The 18,554-nt window shown below is 44.8% G+C and overlaps 1 protein-coding gene across 4 annotated transcripts in view; it reads left to right on the top strand.

Annotated features, from left to right (window-relative positions):
• Positions 1-18,554, top strand: part of LOC310745974 (uncharacterized protein) — a 618,230-nt gene that overhangs the window by 5,378 nt on the left and 594,298 nt on the right. Inside the window, exons 4-8 of one of the 4 annotated variants that reach the window (XR_014540461.1) lie at positions 2,275-2,762; positions 2,964-3,021; positions 3,309-3,391; positions 4,817-4,943; positions 8,916-10,905. Coding sequence is in view for 3 of the 4 variants with exons in the window: in XM_083579419.1 (XP_083435545.1) it covers positions 2,275-2,762; positions 2,964-3,021; positions 3,309-3,391; positions 4,817-4,943; positions 8,916-10,423 (2,264 nt within the window). In the remaining variant the exon portion in view is untranslated. Of the gene's footprint in view, positions 1-2,274; positions 2,763-2,963; positions 3,022-3,308; positions 3,392-4,816; positions 4,944-8,915; positions 10,906-18,554 lie in introns of those variants that run through there. The other 3 variants (XM_083579419.1, XM_083579421.1, XM_083579420.1) reach the window with 3 other exon arrangements.

Raw genomic sequence — 18,554 nt, 5'->3', positions numbered from 1 at the left:
TAGACACACCAGACGATAAGACATACCTAGTTTTTAGGGGAGGAAAACAAGAAATAAGAAAGCAACACAAAGCGTGCTGAGCTAAGAGGGAGGGCTCCTCCATCTTCGCTCTGGAGGCTTTGCGGGGCTATCCCTGAAGCCAGGAGAGCAAGTGGGATCGGTGCGCACTGATCCCTCTTGCCCTCCTGGCTTCAGCGAAAGCAAGCCTACTGGCTTTCCTCCCGCAAGAGCCACACACACTTTATTTTTTATTTTTTATTATAAAGGTTTTTATTAATTTTCAATACAATATACATATCATACCATATCTAAAGTTTATCACAAATTATATATTATGGACTTCCTTCAGCTTATCTGCCAATCATCCGTGATTAAATTTTAGTTACGCATTTCCTAAATTTAATACTGCCTTTTTATATACCTTCCCAATCTTATTTTCTTTTTTACAATACTCCTCAACCTTTCACAGAGCTTCTTGAAATCCCACAAACGTTGTTTGTTCATCACACATATTTTTCAGATACTCTACAAATTTTCCCCAGTCCTCAATGAACTTATGGTCTCCTTGATATCTAATCTTCCCAGTTAATTTGTCCGGTTCTGCATAGTCCATCATTTTCATTCTCCATTCTTCCAGGGTCGGTAACTCCTCCTGTTTCCATCTTTGGGCCATTAATGTTCTCGCCGCTGTAACTGCATATTGGAAAAGTTTACAGTCCTTTCTATTTATTTCATTTCCTACTATTCCTAACAGAAGAGCTTCTGGTTTCTTTACAAATGTATATTTCAACATCTTTTTCAGTTCATTATATATCATCTCCCAGAAACCCTTCACCTTCTTACATTCCCACCACATATGATAAAATGTCCCTTCTTTTTCTTTACATTTCCAACACTTATTACAGGTTTTATACATTTTTGCTAATTTGACCGGTGTAATATACCATCTATATATCATTTTCATAACATTTTCCTTTAACGCAGTACATGCTGTAAATTTTATATTTTCCTTCCACACTTTAAAGGGAGCGCAGCTCTTGGGGGCTTTTCTGGAGCTGCGTGCTCTGTCCCTTCCCCCACCTCCCGCAAAAGCCAGAGATAGCCGCGCGAAGCCTCCGCAGGGCAGCGGGATAAAGGCTCCCCGCTGCCCGGCAGAGGCTTCATGCGGCTAAACCAGAAGCTAGAACAGCCAGTGGGATCGCAGCGCAGCGATCCCGCTGGCTGTCCTGGCTTCTTGCTTGGCCGCGCGCAGCCTCCCCGGCTGGGAGAGACTACGTGCGGCTGTGGCATAAGCCAAGACAGCCAGCGGGATTGATCCCGCTCGCTGTCCTGGCTTCTTGTTTAGCTGCGCACCCCCTCTCCCAGGCAAGGGGAGCCTTCATCCCCTGCCCAGGAGAGGCTGCGCATGGCTGAGGCTCCCCCAAGAGCCGCGCTCCCTTTAAAGAGCCGTGGAGCGTGTGTGCGGCTCTTGGGGGCTTTTCCCCAAGGAGGGAGAAGGGCAGTGCAGATGTGGCCTGGGTGTGTCTCTGTCTTGTCTTTTTCTTTTCTTTTCTTTTTGGAAAAAACCCCACACACTTTTTATTGGGTTTTATAAACAAGGGTCATAAGACAAATAAAGCATACAAATAAATAGACCGAGTCTTCTCATGTCATTTGTAGATCACTGGATGGGCATAATAATTTGGTTATTATGCTAAAGCCAGTTTGGTTGCCCATAAAGGAAGGCGACTCATACTGCACTTGCTTTGGAGCGGTGTCCTTTGGCCCCGCCCACATGGCCCTCAGGGGCTTGGCCAGATATTAAATATATAGCTCTCAGAATAAAGAAAAAGGGACCTCACCCCAGTAGTGTATATTGAGAATGTTGGGGATTCCAAGGGCGAGGAAATGAGATGAAAGCAGGAAAGAAATGGTTCTTGGAGTGAGGTGGGGGGTGGGAGGGAGAGCACAATCGGTGAAAATGACTAACTCGCCAATCACTGTTCTGACTTCATTCACTGATTGAAAACACTGAAAGGCAGGAGCAACTAGGCTGTGTCACCTCACAGAAATCCCTTCAGTTGCCTCTACGTTTTGCATTATAAATTCCCTTCTAAGTCTCCTCCTCCTCCTCCTCCTCCTCCTCCTCCTCCTCCTCTTCTTCTTCTTCTTCTTCTTGGCTGTGGTGCAGTCCAGCCCTGGTTCCTCAAGACTCACCCGTTCTTCTTGAGAGAACACTTTTCTTCTCCTGATCATGTTTTGATTTTATAACAGAACAATGTATTTGCTTTGTAGGATTTGGTAGCACATCTCCTTTGGACAGGCAGAACTTGGCAGAAGACGAAAGGGGTTCCTTCCGATCTCTTGGAGGCTTCATGGATGAGCAAGATTCAGCTGGCCCAGAAGCAGGAAGAGGCCAGGCCATCCAAAATGGGGGATTCTGGAAATCCTCAGTGCAGAAGATACTGGATGAGGAGAACCCCCACAGCTCAGATTTGCAGAGCCAGCAGTTCAGGCAGTTCTGCTACCAGGAGACTGAAGGACCCCAAGAAGTTTGCAAAAGACTCTACCACCTTTACCATCAGTGGTTGAAGCCAGAAAGGCACACGAAAGCTGAGATGCTGGATCTGGTGATCTTGGAGCAGTTCCTGGCTGTCCTTCCACCGGAGATGGAGAGCTGGGTGAGGGAATGTGGAGCGGAGACCAGTTCCCAGGCGGTGGCCCTGGCCGAAGGATTCCTCCTGAGTCAGGCAGAGGAGAGGAAGCAGGCAGAGAGAAAGCAGGTGAGAGAGACTTTCCTCTGGCTGCTCCCAAGGGGCTCCAAACAGGAGGGAGAGTATACCCAAATTCTCTCCTAATGGCCCATCCTTTTTTTGGAAAGCATCCAATGAGTGTTATTGGGTACCCCAAAAGATTTTGCCTCTGCTATTCCTTTTCTAATCCTTCTCCCCGTTCTCTGTTTTGAACCCTTGTTGCTCTTTCAGGGAAAGGACTCATCTGAGGCAGAGAGAACTCCATCTGACAACAGAGAGAGGCCATTGGGTAAGGAGAAATCAGGGTGTCCCCTCCCCCCGATTTGGTCACATTCTGTGGCTTTTGAAACTAATCTGTGGGTTCTTTTAATCTTTTTGTGGAAGACGCTTGGGACCAAGAGCCCAAAGGAGGCGAGAGCTAGTTTTGCCCAGCTAAAATATGAAGTGGGTGCAAACGTCAAAATGCAGTCAGCAGGGGAGACTTCTTTTTCTAAGGCGCGTCTGAAGTGAGGAGACAGATTCACCTCTGAGAGAAGCAGGCGCTCCGGGCTCTCCACTTACCTTGCTCTCTCGCAGGTGACAGAAGGATGCCAGCAAGACCGCCAAGTCCGTCTTCTCCTGGCAGCAGAGAGGAGGCAGCGGCTGTGGAAACTGATCAGGTAGCGGAAGGAGCCTTGCGGGGAAAGAGGCCGAGGGGGGGGCTGCCAGGGGAACGAATCTCTCTCCTCCTCTTGGCTTCTGTCAAAACTGCCCTCAACGAAGGATGAAAACACCATTTGAAAAGGTTTCTGTGCTGAGAATAAGGAAGAGAATTGGGATTCCGGATTCCCCTCACGGGGCTTCCCCTGCTCTCCGCCCTCTCCCTGTGTCCCCGTGATTCCTTGGAAGTTGGCTTTAGGGAATGGGGAGGGTCCCCCCCTTCCAAAAACAGGGGCGATCTTTCCGCCCAGCAATGCTTCCGCAGGCAGAATGATTTGAAGAAGGCAATGTGGAGTTGCACCCATTTACACAAAGGTTAGTAAAGGTAAAGGGTCCCCTGACCGTTAGGTCCAGTCGTGACTAACTCTGGGGTTGTGGCGCTCATCTCGCTTTACTGGCCGAGGGAGCCGGTGTACAGCTTCCTGGTCATGTGGCCAGCAGGACTAAGCCGCTTCTGGCGGACCAGAGCAGCGCATGGAAACGCCGTTTACCTTCCCGCCAAAGCGGTACCTATTTATTTACTTGCACTTTGACGTGCTTTCGAACTGCTAGGTTGGCAGGAGCAGGGACCGAGCAACGGGAGCTCAGCCTGTCGCGGGGATTCGAACCGCCAACCTTCTGATCGGCAAGTCCTAGGCTCTGTGGTTTAACCCACAGCGCCACCCGTGTCCCACAAAGGTTAATACCCATCATTAAAACACACAATAAATGAATTCCATTAAGACAGCAAGAGCTGTTGGACAGTGGACTGGTCTCCCTTGGGAGGTTTTTCAGCAGAGGCTGGATGGCCGTCTGCCAATGATGCTTTAGCTGAGATTCCTGCATTGCTGGGGGTGGACTAGAGGACCCTTGGGGGTCGCTTCCAACTCTATGATTTTATGATTCTAAGATAGAGGTTGGCAACGTGTGTCCCATGGGACGGATGCAGCCCACAAAGACCATTTTACTGGCCCACGAGCCGCCCCTGAACGGAGCTGCCTGCTTGGCGAGTCCCCCGCACACTGCGCTAAACCAGCGCAGCGCGGGGACTCACCAAGCACACCAGAAATTGCGTCTGCGCACACGCAGGTACTGGAAATCACGTCTGCGTATGTCCAGACGCTGAAAATTGCTTCTGCGCAGGCACGATTTCCGGCGTCTGGGAATGTGCAGACGCGATTTCCGGCGTCGTGCTGCACCAGTCCAGCCCACAGACAGTCTCCGTGGGAGTGATCCGGCCCCTGGCCGGTAAACCTCGCCGACCCCTGTTCTAAAACATTAAGCATAATTGAAATGTGAAGCAGTTCCATGAAAACAACAAAGCAATGATCAGGCAGAAAACAGCCATATGTAGTCGATAATCAGTGTGCTGTCTAAGAGGAAGATCCTTTTTCTTTTCCTCAAAGGGTCTGGTGTGCTTTGAAGACGTAGCTGTTCATTTCACAGAGGAGGAATGGGCGTTGCTGGATCCTGACCAGAGAGCTCTGCATGAGGAAGTCATGGAGGAACATCATGGGATCCTCGACTCTCTGGGTGAGGCTCCCTGATGGATCACAATACCCGCTTTGAAATTCCATACATATCTCTAGGTGATGAACTCCCCAGATTTTGCTGGAGCTCCACAGTTCCCCCTGTGAAAATCTGGGATGCTGACACCCCCACATCAAACCTTGAATGGAGGGGTATCCACTCTTTGGTCATCTTCTTCCTCCAGTTTTGCCTTTTTTTTTTTTTTTTAAAAAAGATATTTATTGAGATTTTCCATTTTATACAAACCAAAAAGAAAAAAAAGAGAAAAAAAGATTAAAAAGAAAAAATATTAAAAACACATAAATTTCATATCATATTTTCCAATAACATATTTCCTTGACCTCCTCATACCTCCCCTTCTTGTATTCCAGTTCAAATTGTTCATCCAGCAAATCCTTATCTCATAGCATTACAGCTATAAAGCTTATTTTCAATCCATCTTCTTAAATTATTGTAACTTATACTTTTACTTATGTACATAAAAGAACTATTTTTTCATATTCTTTTATATCATTACAGCTAATAACCCCTTAATTTCAATCCAATATCACTCAGTGTTCCTTAATGTTACAATATTTTTGCAAATAGTCTTTGAATTTCTTCCATTCTTCTTCTGCCGACTCTTCTCCCTGGTCACGGATTCTGCCAGTGAATTCTGCCAGTCCCATAAAGTCAATCAACTTCGTCTGCCATTCTTCCAAAGTGGGTAGATCTTGCGTCTTCTAATACTTTGCGATGAGTATTCTTGCTGCTGTTGTAGCGTACATAAAGAAAGTTCTATCCTTTTTTAACACCAATTGGCCGACCATGCCCAGGAGAAAGGCCTCTGGTTTCTTCACAAAGGTATATTTAAATACCTTTTTCAATTCATTATAAATCATTTCCCAGAAAGCCTTAATACTAGGGCACGTCCACCAAAGGTGAAAAAAAGTACCTTCAGTTTCTTTACATTTCCAACATTTATTATCGGGCAAATGGTAAATTTTTGCAAGCTTGACTGGGGTCATGTACCACCTGTATATCATTTTCATAATATTTTCTCTTAAGGCATTACATGCCGTAAATTTCATACCTGTGGTCCACAACTGTTCCCAGTCAGCAAACATAATGTTATGTCCAACATCTTGTGCCCATTTAATCATAGCAGATTTAACCGTTTCATCCTGAGTATTCCATTTCAACAGCAAGTTATACATTCTTGAAAGTGTCTTTGTTTTGGGATCTAAAAGTTCTGTTTCCAGTTTGGATTTTCCCACCTGGAAGCCAATTTTCTTGTCCAAATTATAAGCCTCCATTATCTGAAAATAATGAAGCCAGTCTCGCACCTTATCTTTTAGTTTCTCAAAACTCTGCAATTTCAATTTGTCACCTTCTTGTTCCAAAATCTCCCAATATTTTGGCCATATTGAGCTTTTTCTGAGCCTTCGCTTCCATTGGTGATAGCCACCTTGGGGTTTTGTTTTCAAGTAAGTCTTTATATCTTATCCAAACATTAAACAATGCTCTTCTGACAATATGGTTTTTAAATGCTTTATGAGCTTTAACCTTGTCATACCACAGATATGCATGCCACCCAAAAACATTGTTAAAACCTTCTAGATCCAAAATGTCTGTGTTCTCAAGAAGTAGCCAATCTTTCAACCAGCAGAACGCTGCTGATTCATAGTAAAGTTTAAAGTCTGGCAGGGCAAATCCACCCCTTTCTTTTGCATCAGTTAATATCTTAAATTTTATTCTTGGCTTCTTGCCCTGCCAGACAAATTTAGAAATATCTTTCTACCACTTCTTGAAACAGTCCATCTTGTCCACAATTTGCAATGTTTGAAACAAAAACAACATTCTAGGCAATACATTCATCTTTATAGCTGCAATTCGACCCATCAAGGAAAGCTTCAAATTTGTCCAAATTTCTAAATCTTTTTTCACTTCCGCCCAACATTTTTCATAATTATCTTTAAACAAGTTCCCATTTTTTGCTGTCATGTTGACCCCAAGGTATTTCACTTTCTTCACAATAGATAAACCTGTTTCATTCTGAAACTTCCCTCTTTCAATCGGTGTTAAGTTTTTCTCCAAAACCTTAGTTTTTGACTTATTCAATTTAAATCCTGCCACTTGACCAAATTCTTGAATTAGTTCTAAAACTCTTTTGGTACTAGATTCTGGCTCCTGCAGTTTTGCCTTTTTAAACCATGATCAGGCTGGTCTGTACTACCCAGGCCTTTTTAAAGATAGGCCTCAGGGCGGTGAGGGAACTTGAAGCAGCTTCTGTCTGGTTTTCTGGGTTTGCTGCTTCTTCTTGCCAGTTTTTTGGTTGGCCAAAGACATGATTGATATTGCAGATGGCTTGGATTCCATGACTGGGCCAAACAAAATCCATCCCAGATAAGAGCCTGGCTTTTCAAATCTCAGTTTCCCATAGATTTGCCTATTAATGCCAGTCAGCAAAGGCTGTCAACCCTGTAGAAAGACTCTGCATCTAACTCCTTTGTTCTTCCTCTATCACAATTCATGTTAATAAGCATCATTCGTTGATATGGGGCTCCATGTTTTCCTCTTTTTAAATTGTATTTTTTATAATTTTCATTTTTCGTTTTTTCAAAAATTCACAGACATACAGATTGTTTGTTGTTTAGTTGTTTAGTCATGTCCGCCTCTTCGTGACCCCCTGGACCAGAGCACGCCAGGCACTCCTGTCTTCCACAGCCTCCCGCAGTTTGGTCAAACTCATGCTGGTAGCTTCAAGAACAGTGTCCCGCCATCTCGTCCTCTGTCGTCCCCTTCTCCTTGTGCCCTCCATCTTTCCCAACATCAGGGTCTTTTCCAGGGCGGCTTCTCTTCTCATGAGGTGGCCAAAGTCTTGGAGCCTCAGCTTCAGGATCTGTCCTTCCAGTGAGCACTCAGGGCTGATTTCCTTCAGAATGGAGAGGTTTGATCTTCTTGCAGTCCATGGGACTCTCAAGAGTCTCCTCCAGCACCAGAATTCAGAAGCATCCATTCTTCGGCGATCAGCCTTCTTTATGGTCCAGCTCTCACTTCCAAACATCACTACTGGGAAAACCATAGCTTTAACTATGCGGACAAAACACAAATCACATACATTTCCAATATGCATATATTTGACTTCCCTCCTCCCCTTTTGTGGTTCCCTTTTAATTTTAATTTTCATGTTGCATTTTCTACATTATTCCATTTTTTAGTTATTCTTTATTTTCTCTTAATATGTTTAACTGCTTATATTGCGATAACCCTGCTAGTGAGCTTATTATTTCCAGCTATTCCACAAATTTCCCCCAATCTTTAATAAAAACCTTGCCATTTTGGCATAGTCCATTAATTCAGCCATCTTTCTTGGCTGACACTTCATCTCCTTTCCATCTCTGGGCAAAAACCATTCTAGCTGCAGTTGTGACATACATAAGCAATTTTTTTGGTCTTTTGGAATCTCAGTGCCTACTACCCCTAGAAGAAAAGCAGCTGGGTTTTTATTAAAAGTTATCGTAAACATTTTTTTCAATGTAAGCTTTTACTCTCTTACAAGTCCCCCACATATGGTAAAAGTACCTTCTTTTTCTTTACTTTTCCAGCATGAGTTTTTTTATTTATACATTTTTGCCAATCTACTAGGAGTTAAATGGAAGATTTACCGCTGCTGCATGGAGCTCAAGGCTTCTCACCACAGAGTTTTGCTGCTGCCTTGTGTCTGCGGCTCAATCTCAGCCCACCCCCGACTTCTTTCGGAGCTGAGAAACAGGAGAGAGAGCTCGCATCCAGTGCTGGACCCTTCGGAACCTAAATAAATCCTTTGGGTGTTTATGGGATGCACAGTGCCCCAGCGCGTTTCCCAACACTCTCGTGACGAGTGAGCTGCTTAGGAGAAAGCGAAATCGCCATCCATCACCATTACGCGGTAAACCGGAAGTTCAGGGCTCCTTGTCTTCCTGAGGTTCTAATCCATTTCTCTCTTCGTTGCAGGTGGTGATGAATTAGAAATTAAGAACAAGGAAGACGATGACAAAGTCCACACAGTGGAGGAGACATATCAATATTCAGAGTGTGAAGTCAGCTTCAGTCAGAGCTCCGATTCCACTTCCCATCAAAATCTCATTGAGAATAAACCCTACCAGTGCTTCGAATGTGGAAAGAGCTTCAGTCACAGCCACCATCTCACTTCCCATCAAAGAATTCATACCGGGGAGAAACCCTATCAGTGCTTGGAATGTGGAAAGAGCTTCGGTCAGTGTGCCCACCTCGCTGCCCATCAGAGAATTCATACAGGGGAGAAATCGTATCAGTGCTTGGTATGTGGAAAGAACTTCAGTCAGAGTTCCCATCTCACTGCCCATCAAAGAATTCATACAGGAGAGAGGCCGTATCAGTGCCTGGAATGTGGAAAGAGCTTCAGTCACAGCACCCATCTCACTGCCCATCAAATAATTCATACAGGGGAGAAACCTTATCAGTGCTTGGTATGTGGAAAGAGCTTCAGTCAAAGTGGCCATCTCACTGCCCATCAAAGAATTCATACTGGGGAGAAACCATATCAGTGTTTGGAATGTGGAAAGAACTTTGGTCAGAAAGCCCATCTTCTTTCCCACCAAAGAATTCATACAGGGGGGAAACCATATCAGTGTGTGGAATGTGGAAAGAGCTTCGGTCAGAGGTCCAATCTCGCTGCCCATCAGATAATCCATACAGGGGAGAAACCCTACAAGTGCTTGGAATGTGGAAAGAGCTTCAATCGGAGCGCCACTCTCTCTGACCATCAAAGAACTCACAGCAGGGAAGAATTGTATAAATGCTTGGAATGTGGAAGGACCTTCACCTGGAAGCAAAGTCTCATTACCCATCAAAGAATTCATACAGGAGAGAAACCGTATCAGTGCCTGGAATGTGGAAAGAGCTTCAGTCACAGCACCGGTCTCTCTTTCCACCAAAGAATTCATACAGGGGAGAAACCCTATCAGTGCTCAGTTTGCGAAAAGAGCTTCAGTCAGAGCAGCCATCTCACTTCCCATCAAAGAATTCATACAGGGGGGAGACCCTACCAGTGCTCCGTTTGTGAGAAGAGCTTCAGTCAGAGCAGCCAACTCACTTCCCATCAAAGAATTCATACAGGGGAGAAGCCCTATCAGTGCTCGGAATGTGGAAAGAGCTTCAATCGCAGTCACCATCTTGCTTGCCATCAAACCATTCATACCGGAGAGAAACCATATCAATGCCTCGAATGTGGAAAGAGTTTTAATACAAGCACAGGATTCAACAGTCATCAACGTATTCATGGCGGGGAGAAACCATTTCAGTGCCAAGAGTGTGGAAAGAGATTCACCTGGAAGCAAAGTCTCACTGCCCATCAAAAAATTCATACAGGGGAGAAACCGTACCAGTGCTTGGAGTGCGGAAAGAGCTTCCGTCGGAAGTCGCATCTCACTGCTCACCAGATAACTCACAGCAGGGAGGAAACCAACGATGGCTGTGTATGAAATTAATTCTAAGAAACTTTAATTAGTATGCAGTTGAGGATTGCAGCAGTGTTCTTGTCCTTCGGCATCCCAGCAAATAAGTCAACCTTGGCTCAGTACCATGGAGCCCACCCTCAGGGCCAATATTTCTTCATACTATATACGCAAGGTACAAGTCATTGGCATAGATGTTGAATAGCTTTCCCCTGACACGTCTGGGAGGAGGGTCAATAGCAATTTGGTTTGAGTCCCACCCTCCAGAGCAGGAGAAAACAAGCTTGTTCCCTTTTCCACGAGATAGCCCTGTAGATATTGGAAGATGGCTATCATATCTACTCTCATTCTCCTCTTTGCCAGGCTAAACATACCCAGTTTCTTCAACCATTCCTCGTAAGGCTTAGTTCCAAACCCTTCATCATCTTGGCTGCCCTCTTCTGCCCACCTTCCAGCTTGTCAACGTCCTTCTTAAATCGTGGTGCCCAGAATTGAACACAATATTCCAGGTGTGGTCTGACTAAGGCAGATTTGTCATCAGCAAATTTCATAAGCATCTGCTCAATTTCTTCATCCAAGTTATTTAAAAAGACTTTGAACAACAATAGGCCCAGGACAGAAGCCTGTGTTACCCCACCAGTCACTCTTTTCCAGGATGATGAGGAACCATTAGCAAGAACTCTGTGGGTTTGGTCAGTCAACCAACTACAAATCCACCTAACAGTTACCTCGTTCAACCCACATTTTAACAGTTCCCTCGCAAGAATATCATGGGGGACTTGGTCAAAAACCTTACTGAAATCAAGATACACTATGTCTACAGCATTCCCCTGATCCGCCAAGTTTGTAACTCTTTATTAAAAAGAAAGAAAAGAGATTCATCTGGCATGACTTATTTTTTGAGAAAGCCATGCTTTTCTAAGTGTTCAAAGACTGACTGTTTAATTATATTTTCCAGGGCCATTCCTGGCATCAGTGTCAAGCTCACCAGTCTGACCTTCACCCTTGAACTGCTGGCTACTCATCTATATACCTCCTCTGTGATTTCCCCTTTATTCCATTTCTTATGCATGCCCTTCTTAAATATCAGCTCATCTGTAAGCTCCTTATGCAATCACACCAGTTTCCTTAGATGCCTCCCACTTTTCTTTCTTGTTGGAATTATATGCATTTGGGCCTTCAGTATTTCTCCTTTTCGAAACTCCCATCCATCTTGGACACCCTTCCCTGAATATGCCTTCCCCCTCCAGCCTCTCACTCTGGAGCCCTCCCCAATAGATGGAGACTGTGACGTGGGGGTGAGCTCCTCTTCTGGACCTGTCTGGCCCTTTGCTGAGCAACATGAAGGACTCTCTGGGAGCGAGGTGTGAGAGGAGAAGAACCAGCAGGACTGAGACTTTGATAACTCCCCGTCTGCAATTTATCTGGCAGGGGAAGAAGCCAATAATTAAATATAAAATACTGATGGATAGTAAAGAAAGATGCGGATTCTCACTGCCAGACCTTAGATTATATTATGAAGCCTCCTGTTTGTGTTGGCTAACAGAATGGGTAACATCTAAAAATGTTAGGCTGTTAGATTTGGAAGGATACAGTAGGCAATTTGGATGACATGCATAACTGGCATGCTGAAATAAAGGTTCATAAAGACTTTTTGAATCATAGTATAAGAAAGAGTCTATATCAGGGGTCAGCAAACTTTTTCAGCAGGGGGCCGGTCCACTGTCCCTCAGACCTTGTGCGGGGCCAGACTATATTTTGAAGAAAAAAAAGAACTAATTCCTATGCCCCACAAATAACTCAAGAGATGTGTTTTAAATAAAAGCACACATTCTACTCATGTAAAAACACCAGGCACGCCCCACAAATAACCCAGAGATGCATTTTCAATAAAAGGACACATTCTACTCATGTAAAAACACACTGATTCCTGGATCGTCTGCAGGCTGGATTTACAAGAAGATTGGGCTGGATCCGGCCCCCGGGCCTTAGTTTGCCTACCCATGGTCTCTATGGTGTTTGGGTGAGAATTTGTTGGGAAGAAAAACACTGTCATGGCTCTCCCCCATCAAAGCAAGTACCCAAAAGGAAACTCATATGGAAAGGAAACAGGGTACTTTTAGAGATATATTGACTTTTGCTGATGCTGGTTTTAAACTAGAAGATATCAAGGACTGAGTACAAGACTGCTTCCAATATTATCAAGCTAACAAAATATTTAAGAAAGGTATCGTGAATGGCTTGAAAGGAGTTCATTGGAAGATAATGAGAAGTTAATTTCAAAAATGTATAATTACTTTTGGAATGGGAATCCAAGGATGACTTGGTTAAAGCAGTAATGATACATTGGGCAAGATACTTAAGACGTAATATAGAACTGGCTTTGTGGGAAATTCACAGCTTGCTATACTTCTAAGAGAAAATTATATGAAGATTTATAGATGGTATACGACAGCAAATAAATTAGCCAAAATGTATAAAACAAAGTTGAGTGTGTGTTGGAAATGTAAAAGAAAGAACATTCCATATGTGGTGGACTTGCAAAAAAGCTTTTCTTTTAGGGATTATAGAAACTGTTAGGATATACCAAAACAGTTGGTTAATTTGTTTATGTATGCAATGACATACATTCTTATGCTCAAAAATGGAAAGAGAAAGTTGTTCCAACAAAGGAAGAATGGCTTATCAGAATGATGGGAGTGCGCAGAACTGGCAAAGCCAACAGCAAAACGTAAAAGATGAAACATTATTTGAGGATGGGAAATCTTTCTTTCATAGAATAGCTAAAGAACCATTATAATTGCATGAAAACGTGAGTAGGATTTGAAATATGAGCAACAATAGAAAGACATTAAGGCTAATAACTCAGGATGTACATGTGGAGTGTTAGAAGTTAAAATATGCAGCATTAAAGGATAAACGTGGAACTTCATGGAGGAAGGGAGAGCAGGTCAATGGATAAATTAAAAATATTGTTGATGGTAAAGTATGTAACCTTTTGAAAACTAAATAAAACAAAATTTAATGGACAGCTGGCCAATCACATATGAGATCTGCCTACAGAAGAGTGGCCTCGACTGGAGAAGATTAATTCTAGCAGGCTCTGCAACCGTTGCATCTGCAAAACCTGAGCCCAGACCTTGCAAATCCCAGGCAAGTGGCTCCCCACTGAGGTGATAATTGCCGCCATGGCCTAAAGCGAACTAAAGGAAAATAGCAGTTCACAATATCACCCAATATTGTACAAGATTAGTCTACAGGGAAACTGAATAAATTAACACAAAAACCCATTAGACCGATTCACCTCATTCCAGTGGTGGAGGAGACAAGAACCATGACAGGGGCAGCTCACAGTTTGCCATAATCTCTGAGATGGACCACCGCGTACTCAGGATACTCCTCCCAGTTACCAAACCAGGTGTCCTGGTCCCAACAGAGGGACCAGATTACACGTTGTTGAAGGGATACTTCCCACTTGAGTAGAAATCATATATCGAACAGATGGAAAGCTCTTTGATCTGAGCAGGCTGAACGCCCTCCCATCAGATGTCAAAGAAATAAACTTACCTGATTTTTTCAAGGCAGCCCTGTTTAGGGAAGTTTTTAATGTTTGATCTCTTATTGCTATTATTATTATTATTATTATTATTCTGTTGGGAGCCACCCAGAGTGGCTTGGGAAACCCAGCCAGATGGGTGGGGTATAATTATAATTATAATTATTATCATTATTATTAACTTCCATCATGGAGTTTCAGTATGCTGAGGACAACGTAGTGTGCGCACACTCGGAGGATGACCTCCAAACCATCCTAAATATTTTCGCAGAAGCTTACAAAAAGCTTGGCCTATCACTCAACATCCAAAAAACCAAAGTGCTGCACCAAAAAGCACAAAATATCCCCTCTGCAGCACCACAAATGCAACTCAATGGTGTAACGCTGGGAAATGTCCATCACTTCTCCTACCTGGGCAGTTATCTTTCCACAAGAGCCAACATTGATGCCAAAATCCAGCATAGCCTGAGCTCTGCAAGTGCGGCTTTCTCCTGATTGATGTGCAGAGTGTTTGAGGTCTAGGACATTTGCACAGAAACCAAAACGCTTGTTTACAAAGCTATTGTACTATCAACCTTACTGGATGCTTGTGAAACGTGGACCGCTTATAAACACCATCTCCAACTCCTTGAAAGATTCCATCAATGGTGTCTTTGAAAATGTTACACATCACTTGCTAAGACAGGCGAATTAATGCCAGTGTACTGGAAGAAGCAAAGATCACCAGTGTCGAAGCAATGATTCTTCAACATCAATTTGTTGGAGTGATCATGTTGATCAGATGCCTGGTTATCGTCTTCCAAAGCAACTCCTCTATTCCGAACTTAAAAATGGAAATTGTAATGCTGGTGGTTAACAAAAGAGGTTTAAAGACTCTCTCAAGGCAGGTAGGTAGCCGTGTTGGTCTGCCATAGTCAAAACAAAATAAAAAAAATCCTTCCAGTAGCACCTTAGAGACCAACTAAGTTTGTTATTGGTATGAGCTTTCATGTGCATGCATCTGAAGAAGTGTGCATGCACACAAAAGCTCATACCAATAACAAACTTAGTTGGTCTCTAAGGTGCTACTGGAAGGCATTTTTTTATTTTTTCTCAAGACAAATCTTTAAAAATGTAGTATAAACACCAACAACTGGGAAACACTGGGCTGCGAGCGCTCCAGTTGGAGAACAGCCTTGACCAAAGCTGTCATAGGCTTTAAGGACACTAGAACTCAGGACACAAGGGAGAAATGTGCTAAGAGGAAGGCACGCTTGGCAAATCCTCACCGGGATCAACTCCTGCCCGAGAACCAATGTCCCCACTGTGGAAGGACGTGTGGATCCAGAACTGGCCTCCACAGTCACTTATGGACTCATTGTTAAAACCATGTTCATGGAAGACAATGTTGCTCGTCTATGAGGGATCGCCAAAGAAGAAGAAGAAAGATCAGACTCGCCATAGCCTGATGGGAAACCCAACTCTTTAGTGGAATGTGACCCAGGCTGAACAGATAAACTGCCAATCAAGTTTGAATGTCAAAGGGACATGTAAATTAGAGCTGCCATGTGTCCAAAATTTCTTGGAGATAGCCAGAATTGGCATTTGGTAACAGCGTCCGGGCAGAAATTGCTAAAATGTCCAGGAAAATTTGGACATACGGCAACCCGTGTCAGTAGTGTAGATTTTGGCAAATTTCCTTAAAAATAGCTTCCAACTTCCATTTTTTTGAGATTTTGCAAAACAAACTCAACAGCTTTTGTGTCTGGATTTTTACTCTTTGAGATATGGCAATCCTAATGTAAATACTTTGTCCTTGTGAGATACATGTTGTAACAATGTATGATTGAGAAGGGCATGTCTGGATCTCAGATTTCTGCCTGACATCACTCCTCTTCTGTGACATATCCATGATGTTTTGATGACACTGTGTGAAATGTATTATGGGAAATTGGGGAAACTTAAAAAATCTCATGTAATCTTTGTTTTGGGCTTCTTTGCTCGACCTCGAGTTTGAGACCTTTGTTGCAACAAATAAAGGTTTAGGCCTCTGGCTGCAGATCTGCTTTGTTGACTTGGTTGAAATCTCTTGTTTTCTGACTGATCCAGGGATCTGCAGGGCTAGACTCTGGCAAAGTTGGGAAATGCTTTACGTAGCAGACCCCAGGATTTGTCCTCCTCAGAGGGCAGTTTCCCAGCGGAGCCCAAAGCGCAGGAAGCCAAACCAGAGTCGTCCTGTCCTGTTCCCACCCCAACAAAGGCAGAGGGTGCTCTACCACCGTAGCTCTATGGGTCGGAAATTTCCAATCAGGCTAAATCAGCATCTCAAGAAATGGGAGGTTTTAGAAAAGGAACGGGAATAGCGATCAAGGGGAGAGGATCATAGGGTCTAGATGCCGTGTGGTGATGAGAAGGGCAAGGGGGAAGAAGGGGGCAAAGAGACCCCACCCCACACAAAGAGCTCCTTTCATGGGACCCATTGGCAGGGGTCTGGATCCATGCAATCCAGCTGCAAGGGGGCCCCCAAGACCGGTAGGGTTTCCATGGTGCCATCTCCCCTCAAGGCGTCTCTGCACACACCAGTGTTTGTCCTCTGAGGACCAAGAGAATCTCAGCTTCCCTGCACTCCTTTTTTTAGGCCTTCGCCCCCTTGGTTCCATGGTGGATCAAGCACTGGACCTTCAAGGCGATTCATAAACTTCTCCGGAAAGATACCGTATTTTTCGCTCCATAAGATGCACCTAAAGGGGGAATGCAAGAAAAAAAATATTCTTTAAAGGGAGCGCTGAGCAGAGCCTGTATGCATCCCAGGCTCTGCTCAGCGCTCCCTTTCACAAGCCACGTGGAGCGTATGTGCGGCTCTTGGGGGCTTTTCCCCGAGGAGGGAGAAGGGAAAAGCCCCCAAGAGCCGCACACACACTCCGCACAACTCTTTAAAGGGAACACAGCTCTTGGGGGAGGTGGGGGAAGGGACTGAGGGGCTAAGCCAGAAGCTAGAACAGCGAGAGGGAGCGCTGCTTTCGCTGTGCAGCGATCCGTCTTGCTGTTCTGGCTTCAGCAAAAGCAACACCAGGCCTCTTCAGGGCAGGGGGAGCCCTGAAGAGGCTTCACGCGGCTATCCCAGAAGTCAGAACAGCAAGAGGGGGCGCTGCTTTCGCAATCCCTCTTGCTATACTGGCTTCTGGGATAGCCGTGCAGCCTGCATTCACTCCATAAGACGCACACACATTTCCCCTTACTTTTTAGGAGGGAAAAAGTGCGTCTTAAAGAGCGAAAAATACGGTACCATGTAATGCTTTTTCCCCCATCTGCCAGAAGCCTAAGCTCTATTTGGGGTTCCCCATTCCGCATCCCCAGGTTCCTCAAAGGCCTCGGGGAAGGAAACCGAGGCAGGCTTAGCCATTGCGGCAGGAAGAGCTTACGAGGTTTTTCTTTCAAGGGTCCTGCAGGAGACGGGGGGTGGGCCTGTCTCTTCCTCAGGCCACTGTAGCACCCAGAAAGCCTAAAAAGGAAAGAAAACACCGTCATTCACAAGAGCTCCCTCTATTTCTTGCCTGGGACCCCAGTTCAGCCAGTTCCCCAGAGTCTCCCCACTGGGCTGCAGTGGCCCCCTGAGACCTGGAGGGATTACATACCCTCCAACATTTCTCCGATGAAAATAGGGATGTCCCATTTCCTAATGATAACTTTACTTATACCCCACCCATTTTACTGGGTTGCTGCAGCCACTCTGGGTGGCTTCCAACATCTATAAAAACAATACAGCATAAAACATTTTAAAAATTCCCTATACAGGATTCTGGTGCTCCAGCAATGTCTCTTGAGCTTTGAGGAGAAGAAATCACTTTGATTATGATCATTATAAGTGGAAGACGGTTCAAGACCTCAATAACTTTCTAGCCTCTTGTCTGGCTCAAGCGGGGGTGCAGAGCTGGAGAAAAACATGTTTGCAATATGTTTCTCCAAAGTTTGGCATAGGTCAATGTTTGTGTTTGGGAGGGGGAAGTTTGAACAATGCTCACAAGGACCTAAGGAGAGCCCTGCAGCTGTATCGGACCAAGGGTCCAACTAGAACAGCGGTTCTCCACCTGTGGGTCCCCAGATGTGGTTGGACTACAACTCCCATCATCCCTGAGCTCTGGCCTTGCTAGCTAGGGGTGAAGGGAGTTGTAGTCCAACAACATTTGAGGACCCACAAGTTGAGAAAGGCTGAACTAGAACAACACTGCATCTCACAGTTGCAAAAGTGACAAGCAGGACAGGAGCCTCCCCAGAGCTGCTCACAATTTCTCACGGGGCTGGGGGGTTGTTAAAGCTTTAAAAGGCTCCTAACCAAGATGGCTGTGCTCTGCCTCCCCAGGGGAGAAGTCCGTTGCACTCAGGTCCAGCCAGGACTCTCAGTTGAGGCATCGGTTGGCCACTGTGAGCACAGGGTGCAGGATGATGAGGGGCCATTGGCCTAATCTAGCAAGCTGGCTCTTCTTGGTGTTACTGTGTTTTGATTTCAGAATTGTGCCGTGTTTTCCTACCATGAACGCCTTTTAGAAGACAGAAATGTGAATAAGAATATAGAATTGCCCTAAGATAAATTAGGCCGGTAGGATCATGGTCTCCACTTCCTTG

This window comes from Podarcis filfolensis (assembly GCF_964270895.1).
Source record: "Podarcis filfolensis genome assembly, chromosome: 12".
Classification (NCBI taxonomy): Eukaryota; Metazoa; Chordata; class Lepidosauria; order Squamata; family Lacertidae; genus Podarcis; species Podarcis filfolensis.
Note: the sequence above shows the minus strand (reverse complement) of the source record. Positions and strands in the feature narration are given on the sequence as shown.